Genomic DNA, 8926 nt, shown 5'->3' on the forward strand with positions numbered 1-8926 from the left:
AACTGTACCTTGCGCAAAGTCTTGCGCACATACCATCAGTATGTGAAATGTCACACTAGGAAAAATAGGACTCTTGATTTGTGCTATGGGACAATACCAAAGGCGTTCTCTGCCACCACCAGACCTCCTCTGGGAACATCAGACCACAATGTGGTCTACCTCAGGCCAACTTACTGTCGCCTCCTGGAGAGGGAGAAACCCACAGTTAAAACTGTCCAGATCTGGAATGACAACAGTATCACTTGTCTCCAGGGGTGTTTTGACTGTACAATGTGGGAGGTATTTGAGGACAGCAGCTCTGATCTGGATGAACTCACAGAGGTTATTTCAGACTATGTAAACTTCTGTGTTGAGTCAGTTGTGCCTACTAAGACCTGTAAAATCTTCCCTAACAACAAGCCTTGGGTATCAAAACATCTAAAATCACTACTTGATAGGAAGAAGGCAGTTTATGCTGGGGGTGATAGACAGGCTTTAAGAGATGTACAACGTGAGATAAAAAGACAGATACTGGTGGACAAGGAGGCATACAAGCAAAGGGTGGAGAGGACCCTCTCCTCAGGAAACGCAAGGGTGGCCTGGCAAGGGATTAAATCCATGGCTAGCGCCCCCCATATTGGCAGGGGAAAAACCAGTGCTGACCTTGGGGGATATGAGGGCCAGAACATGGCTAATGAACTGAATGTTTTCTTCTCAAGATTTGAATCAGACAACTTCGTGTCGGAGGTAAAACAAATGGAAGCATCATTACAAATGTTTGAGAGAGTTGTTGTTCAACAGTCTGATGTTCTAAAGTTGTTCAGGGGATGTAACACATACAAAAGCCCAGGCCCAGACAAAATAAGTGGGCATGTGTTAAAGCACTGTGCTGAACAACTGGCTGGTGTTTTTACAGACATTTTCCAATCCTCACTCAACCAGCAACACGTTCCAGTATTATGGAAAAAATCAATAATTATACCAATTCCTAAAGTATCGAATCCCTCTGTGCTGAATGACTATCGCCCTGTCGCTTTGACATCCTTAGTTATGAAATGCCTTGAGAAAATTGTGAAAAGTCATATTCTCAGTGTCACCCAGAAGCTCCTCGACCCATTTCAGTTTGCCTATCAGACCAGCAGAGGAGTTGATGATGCCATTCTTACCCTCCTTAACATGGTCTATAGACATCTAGAAGGTACCAAATCCCATGTCAGGGTTCTGTTTGTTGACTTTTCTTCTGCCTTCAACACAATCCAGCCCTACATTCTGGCACAGAGACTCATTCGGGACTTTTCCTTAGATGGGGGGCTGGTTTTGTGGCTGTTGGACTTCCTGAGCCAACGCTCACAGCGAGTCAAAATAGGTCCCCATGTGTCGGATATACGCAATACCAATACAGGCTCTCCTCAGGGATGTGTTTTGTCCCCACTTCTGTACATCTTGTACACTAATAGTTGTACTAGTTCCCATACTGACAGACACCTCGTTAAGTTCGCTGATGACACTGCCTTGATCAGCCTGTTGCATGATGACGAGGAACATCATGGCCCGATCCTAAATGACTTTGTAGAGTGGTGTGAGGAATCACACTTGGTCCTCAATACTAACAAGACCAAAGAGATGTGCATAGACTTCAGGAAGCGTACAACACCTACCTCTGCAACATCTATCAGAGGCCAGAATATAGAAATTGTAGAGGAATATAAATATCTGGGTGTCTTTTTGGACAGTAAGCTTCAGTGGAGTAAATGTACAGACCAGATCTACAAAAAGAGCCAACAGAGACTGTACTTTAAAAAAAAGTTGGGTTCTTTTAATATAGACTGTACTATATTGACTCTGTTTTACAAATCCTTTATTGAGAGTATTTTAACTTTTTGTATTGTTTGTTGGTTTGGCAATGCCACTGTCAGTCAGAGAAACATGCTGAGAAGGATTATTAGCACAGCAAGCAAGGTACTTGGAGTCAAACAGACAGGCCTGGATGAGATTTTTAAGGTCAGGGCCCTCCGTAAGGCTCACAAAATCATTTTAGACCCAAGTCACCCCCTGTACCTGGACTTTGAATTACTCCCCTCTGGGCGCAGGTATAGGGCACCCCTCAGCAGGAAAAATAGAACGAGACAATCATTTGTGCCAGGTGTGATATCCCTCTTAAATAGCTCGGGCAAATGTTCCCATTGACCCCGTAAGGCCAGTAGGTTAGTCTTTTCTTCTTTTTAAAATTTAAAATTTAAAATTTTATTTTATTTATTGGTGCGTGACTGTTATTGAAAGTTGTATTGTCAATCTTGTTTTGTATTTAACGCCACTTTAAATGTGTACATGACACTGCAACAAAATTTCCCCATGGGGACAATAAAGTAAGTAAGTAAGTATATTCCCGTTTCCAACTACAATAGTCATTTACAACATTAACAATGTCTACCCTGTATTTCTGATCAATTTGATGTTATTTTAATGGACAAAAATGTTGATTTTCTTTAAAAACAAGGACAATTCTAAGTGACCCCAAACTTTTGAATGGTAGTGTATGTTATGGTTCACTCTGTTTTCCTTATCTCCACTGTGGAATGTCCATGTTGATCCTCTTGGTTGTCTTGGTGAAGATGCAGAATTTCCTGCCAGGCCCCTTCTAATAGGGTATAACAGACTCATTAGAACTTTGACCACACGCCCTCTAGACGGACTACATGACCTCTATCAAATCAAAACAGGGATTTTTACTCAAAACAAGTTATAAAAGAATGCTTGACATTTATAGAATAAATCATACATAGTTTGATGTTTCTGTGACAAACAGTGAATTAGTTATTGATTTTTGCCGCTTTAAATGGCATTTTATAGATTTTATGTAGTTCTATTAAATCAAAACTGGAATTTTTCCTCGAAACGAAGGTTGTAAAAGTATGCTAGACGTTTATAGAATAAATCATATATAGCTTGATGATTCTGTGACAAACGTGAATTAGTTATTGATTTTTACATTTTTAAATTGCTTTTGGCGAATGTCTGTTGAATGTCTGTTGCATGTCCGAATGTGTGAATATAAAACCAACTTTACCTCGGTATTAAACCATTTGAGAAGGTCCAGTGACACAAATTTCCTCGGTGGCAAAGGTCCAGATGGATATCGTCCTTTATCGGCGCTGTGGTACAGCGTAGTAACAAACATAGTCGTCTACGACTTAGGAAACGTTGTTTTTATAAAATGTACATTAAATTGTACAAATTTGAATGAATGACTTATTTGGAATGTAAACATGTGCAACATTGCTGAAGAACAGAAGTGGTTGCATAAAGGCGCTGTGAACCATTGTACATGGGCCTTACATTATTATTATTATAAAATAGTGTTTTCTGGAGAACAAAGGAGAGTTTAACAAATAGTCATTTGAATGCACAGAACATCACTGTAGGCCACACCATATTCATTTATAAGTCATTCTGGGCCACACCATATTCATTTATAAGTCAGTCTGGGCAATGCCATAATCATTTATAAGTCAGTCTGGGCCATGCAATATTAAAATATAAGTCAGTCTGGGCCACACCATATTCATTTATAAGTCAGTCTGGGCCACACCATATTCATTTATAAGTCAGTCTGGGCCACACCATATTCAAATATAAGTCAGTCTGGGCCATGCAATATTAAAATATAAGTCAGTCTGGGCCACACCATATTCATTTATAAGTCAGTCTGGGCCACACCATATTCATTTATAAGTCAGTCTGGGCCACGCAATATGCATTTATAAGTCAGTTTGGGCCATGCAATATTCATGTATAAGTCAGTCTTATAAGTTAAGCAGGGACCACCAAGTGGCAGCTAACCACAGGATCAACTCAGACCAGCCTCTAGTACTGCTGGTTCAGGCCAGAGTAAAGCTACCCATAGAGTGACTGGTGTCACGCCCTGACCTTAGAGATCCTTTTTATGTCTCTATTTGGTGTGATTTGGGGTGGGTATTCTATGTTCTTTAGTTCTATTATTTGTATTTCTATGTTTTGGCCGGGTAGTGTTCTCAATCAGGGACAGCTGTCTATCATTGTCTCTGATTGAGAACCATACTTAGGTAGCCCTTTTTCCCACCTGTCTTTGTGGGAGGTTAACTTTGTTTGTGGCACATAATCCAAAACAACCGTGAAGCTAAAGGGCTATGTGCTACAAACAAAAAAACATATTCAACCAATCCCTATCCCAGTCTGTTGTCCTCACATCCTTCAAGATGGCCACCATTGTTCCTGTTCCCAAGAGCTAAGGTAACTGAATTAAATGACTATCGCCCCGTAGCACTCACTTCTGTCATCATGAAGTGCTTTGAGAGACTAGTCAAGTACCATATCACCTCCACCCTACCTGATACCCTAGACACACTCCAATTTGCTTACCGCCCCAATGGGTCCACTGACGATGCAATCGTCATCACACTGCACACTGCCTTATCCCATCTGGACAAGAGGAACACCTATGTAAGAATGCTGTTCATTGACTACAGCTCAGCATTTAACACCATAGTACCCTCCAAACTCGTCATCAAGCTTGAGACCCTGGGTCTCGACCCCGCCCTGTGCAACTGTGTCCTGGACTTTCTGACGGGCCGCCCCCAGGTGGTGAAGGTAGGAAACAACATCTCCACCCCGCTGATCCTCAACACTGGGGCCCCACAAGGGTGCATTCTCAGCCCTCTCCTGTACTCCCTGTTCACCCATGACTGCGTGGCCATGCACGCCTCCAACTCAATCATCAAGTTTGCAGACAACACTACAGTGGTAGGCCTGGTTACCAACAACGACGAGACAGCCTACAGGGAGGAGGTGAGGGCCCTCGGAGTGTGGTGTCAGGAAAATAACTGCTCACTCAACGTCAAAACAAAGAAGATGATCGTGGACTTCAGAAAACAGCAGAGGGAGCACCCCCCCCATCCACATCGACGGGAGAGTAAGTGGAGAAGGTGGAACGTTTTAAGTTCCTCGGTGTACACATCACGGACAAACTGAAATGGTCCACCTACACAGACAGCGTGGTGATGAAGGTGCAACAGCGCCTCTTCAAACTCAGGAGGCTGAACAAATGTGGCTTCTCATCTAAAACACTCAAAAACTTTTACAGATGCACAATCGAGAGCATCCTGTCGGGCTGTATCACCGCCTGGTACGGCAATTGCACCGCCCTCAACCGCAAGGCTCTCCAGAGGGTAGTGCGGTCTGCACAACGCATCACCGGGGGCAAACTACCTGCCCTCCAGGACACCTACGGCACCCGATGGCCAAAAAGATCATCACTGCCTGTTCACCCCGCTATCATCCAGAAGGCGAGGTCAGTACAGGTGCATTAAAGCTGGGACCGAGAGGCTGAAAAACAGCTTCAAACTCAAGGCCATCAGACTGTTAAACAGCCATCACTAACATAGAGAGGCTGCTGCCAACATACAGACAAAAATCTTTGGCCACTGAAATAAACTGACTTAATAAAGGTATCACTAGTCACTTTAAATAACGCCACTTTAATAATGTTTACATATCCTACATTACTCATCTCATTGCCATCGCTCATCCATATTTTTATATGTACATATTCTTATTCATCCCTTTACGTTTGTGTCTATTTGTGTGTATAAGGTAGTTGTTTTTGTATAAGGTAGCTGAATTTGTTATAATACTTGTTAGATTTTACTGCATAGTCGGAACTAGAAGCAAAGAATTTCGCTACACTCGCATTAACATCTGCTAACCATGTGTATGTGACCAATACAATTTGATTTGAATTTTGATTTGATTTGACACACATAGCTTACACAAGCTGCAAACAATGAACAAAACAAACAGATCCTGTCAAGAGAATAAATTGTACAAGTTAAATCACGTAAAAGCCAAGAGAGAAATTACACAACATATTTCACAAACTTTTCAGTAGGTATGAAACACTTTTTTCCCCAAACATTGTAACCAAAATGTTTTCCAAAAGCTATATTTAAATGAAGTACTACAGAACCCACAGACTAGACAACGCAATAGCTGGCAGCTCGCTAACTTAGGCTGCTTTTACACAGGCAGACCAATTCAGATCTTTTTTCTACTAATTTGCCTTTTGACCAATCACATCAGATCTTTTCAAATCAGCTCTTTTTCAGAGCAGATCTGATTTGTCAAAAGACTAATTAGTGAAAACAAGATCAGAATTGTGCTGCCTGTGTAAACGCAGCCTTACTGCCTTGAGTTGTTGATATATCAGCTGAGTGTATATTTCTAGCCTGAACAGCCAGTCGTCATCACTGTTTGATTGATTGATCATGTTCAGCTGCATGTCGTTGTGATGTCATAACGTTAGCCCTCTTTGTGTGAATTTCAAAAGTCTTTCCTTAACTCTTCGCGTCCTCTCTCCTCACCTTGGTTGTTTTAAAATCTGTCCACTCCACAAAGACATACAGCTGAGAATGATCAATCAATAAGCCAGTGCTTGGATGGCAACTGCAGGTTCAGGCAATAAATACACACCAAGCTAGTATGTGAACTAAGCAAGGCAGCAAGGCATTGAGCTACTAATTGTGGAGTATTGCGCTGGCTGGTCTGGTGGTTTAAGGCTTTGATATGGCTTTTGGAATTAATTTGGGGTAAGATTCTTTGAACAATGTGTTTCAGGTCTACTGCAAGGTTGCTGCTTGTATTTGCAATGTTGATGTGTAATGGCCACTTCTTTTCTTGACAGGATTGTGTTCCTTTGCTCATTGTTTGCAGAACACTCAAGTTTTACATGGGCTCCACGTGGTAAGGCATGAACACCAAACATTGTCACTTTTGTCAGACCAACCTTCAAGTTTGTCACTGAATCTATAACTTCCCTTTGTTCTGTTTAGATGCCCAGAGAGTAAGAGGCTATGGGTTTTCTGGCTCTTCCAGAATGGAAGTTGAGCAGAGGCAAACCGGTGGCAGCTATCCCCAGGATCAATTCAGACCAGCCTCTCGTGGCTCTAACCCCAGCAGCTTTACCTCTGCCCAGACAAAGGGTAAGAGGACCCGTGCCAAGAATACTGACATTAGCCTCTCTGGTTCTATAGCCAGTGGAACCTCTGCCATCCACAACAAGCATCAAACCAAGGCCAGCAGAACCTATGGTCAAAGTGTCACTGACCCCAGTGCAGTAAGGCCAGTTTCAAGTTGGGAGGCAAAGAGAATCCAGCCCTACACTCTTCGTCCAGTACAGCCTCACTCCAGCAGCTCTGGATTAGTCCAGAGTCCATATGCTATGTTTAATGTCCACAGTAGAACTGCCTCTAACCTGAAACCATCTACTCCTAACTATGGCTCTACCCAGAGTGGATTGAAGTTCTCCACCTCCAGACAACCCAACCAAGGCCTTGTCCAGACTCAGAGTAGAGGAGCCCCCAGCCTCTATGGTCAAGCTGCTACCCAAACCACCTCCCTCACCCGCTATGTCCAGGAACTGAAGCAAGGGAGCAGCTTCCCTACCCTGGCTTCCAAGGGACCAATAGAAATCTCTGCCCAGTCAATTTCCACTCCTGACCGTCAAGTTCCCTCAAGTGGTTCTTCACTAACTTCATTTAGACCAGGTCCTCTGAGTTTTGGTTCTACTCAAGGGTGGAGTGCAACAAAAAGCTACAAGCCTAGCTTCTCCCAAGATGTTATGCAATACCAGAGCAGCTCTGCCAGTAGTGTTTCAACTTCCAATCAATATGCCCAAACCTCTGGCCAGAGAATAGATGGAGCCTCTACCTCAAGTCGTGGCATGCCCACTTCTAGCCTGGCCTCTCGCGCCAGTCTTTTTCGCCCTAGCTCTACAGCTAGTGGAAACTCCTATGGAGCCTACAAGCCTGGCTATGACCTTGGTGCAACACCAAGCCAAAGCCTGTTTACCTCTAACCAGGGTGGAAAGGGTTCAACATACAGCCAGAATCTCCTTGCTAAACCTACCCAAAGGAAGTATGGCCAAATGTCTGCTCATTGGGGGAGTTACCAGCCCAGCTATGCTGCCAGTAGTGGGCCAGTCTCCAGCCTCTTCAGTTCTACCCAGGCTGCCAGTTCAACATTCATCCAGAATGCTCCTGCCACAGCCCAGAAGTCAAGTGGCTCTGAACCTGCCCCCAGTCAACGCTATATGTTCAATGAAGTGAAGTCCAACACTGGCGCTGCCAGCAGTGCCATCTCGACCACCCCTCAACGCTTTGCCCAGACCGTCATCCACAGCATCCCAGAATTGTACGGCGGATCTCCAATCCACCGGCTCAAAGACCCTACTCAGTAGGAGTAGGGCCTCCCCTAGCCACTCGACCCAGCTCTTCAAGTGTCGGAAAGCCACAGGCAAACCACACTATCTGCCAAGCAGAAAGGCCCCAGCACTACCTACGTCTGAGTCCAGCGCTTTAGTGGACTAGGGGAGTCCAGAACATGAAGTGGGATCTGTAGCCACCAGTTGAGGTGAGATTTCGGCTTCTCTGTATTTTTATGCCACTTGGGCTGTGTAGGTTTACACAGGCCGTTTATTGATCTTTTTGCTAATTGGCTCTTAGGCAAAAGATCAGAATTTGGCTGGCTGTGTAAATGCAGCCTTGCCACCTGTCTTTGCTTTCATGTATGCTTGTTACTAATATGTTGTCTTCTAGGTGCTGTGACCTGGAAGTGTTGTCAGGACTTCTCTACTTCAATTGTTTTAAATAAAATTGATTCTAATACATTTTAGTCTTTTTCTTTTTAAATTTAAATGTTTTGAATGCTGTGTTGTGGTAATCAGGTTGCTTGTTCCAGTAGAAGAAATGTTGGTTCTCTGGCATTGGCCAGGATCATTTGCATCACTGGACCTCTGCAGTCAATGAGCTTGAAGCAGTGTTTAGGGCCTGATGCCTTTAATATTAATGGTGGCTCTAATGCACTTGCTTTCTATCTCACTAAAACCCTCCTGAAAGTTCTGATTGAAGTAATTCAT

At 43.5% G+C, this 8926-nt stretch overlaps 1 protein-coding gene across 1 annotated transcript; it reads left to right on the top strand.

Moving 5' to 3' along the window:
• Positions 1-6239: 6239 nt before the first annotated feature.
• Positions 6240-8677, top strand: LOC139554884 (uncharacterized). Its single transcript, XM_071368122.1, has 4 exons — positions 6240-6599; positions 6695-6753; positions 6843-8421; positions 8607-8677. The coding sequence occupies exons 1-3, from the start codon at positions 6577-6579 to the stop codon at positions 8246-8248; spliced, it is 1488 nt and encodes a 495-aa protein (XP_071224223.1). The 5' UTR covers positions 6240-6576; the 3' UTR covers positions 8249-8421; positions 8607-8677.
• Positions 8678-8926: the final 249 nt, after the last annotated feature.

The sequence above is a fragment of the Salvelinus alpinus genome, chromosome 26, assembly GCF_045679555.1.
Source record: "Salvelinus alpinus chromosome 26, SLU_Salpinus.1, whole genome shotgun sequence".
Taxonomy (NCBI): domain Eukaryota; kingdom Metazoa; phylum Chordata; class Actinopteri; order Salmoniformes; family Salmonidae; genus Salvelinus; species Salvelinus alpinus.

Excerpts from the sequence above, each read along its gene's own strand:
- LOC139554884 (XM_071368122.1), top strand. The coding sequence starts at position 6,577 with ATGGCTTTTGGAATTAATTTGGG. Across the intron at positions 6,600-6,694 it reads GCTTTTGGAATTAATTTGGG|GATTGTGTTCCTTTGCTCAT; the intron begins GTAAGATTCTTT and ends TTTTCTTGACAG. Across the intron at positions 6,754-6,842 it reads TTTTACATGGGCTCCACGTG|ATGCCCAGAGAGTAAGAGGC; the intron begins GTAAGGCATGAA and ends TGTTCTGTTTAG.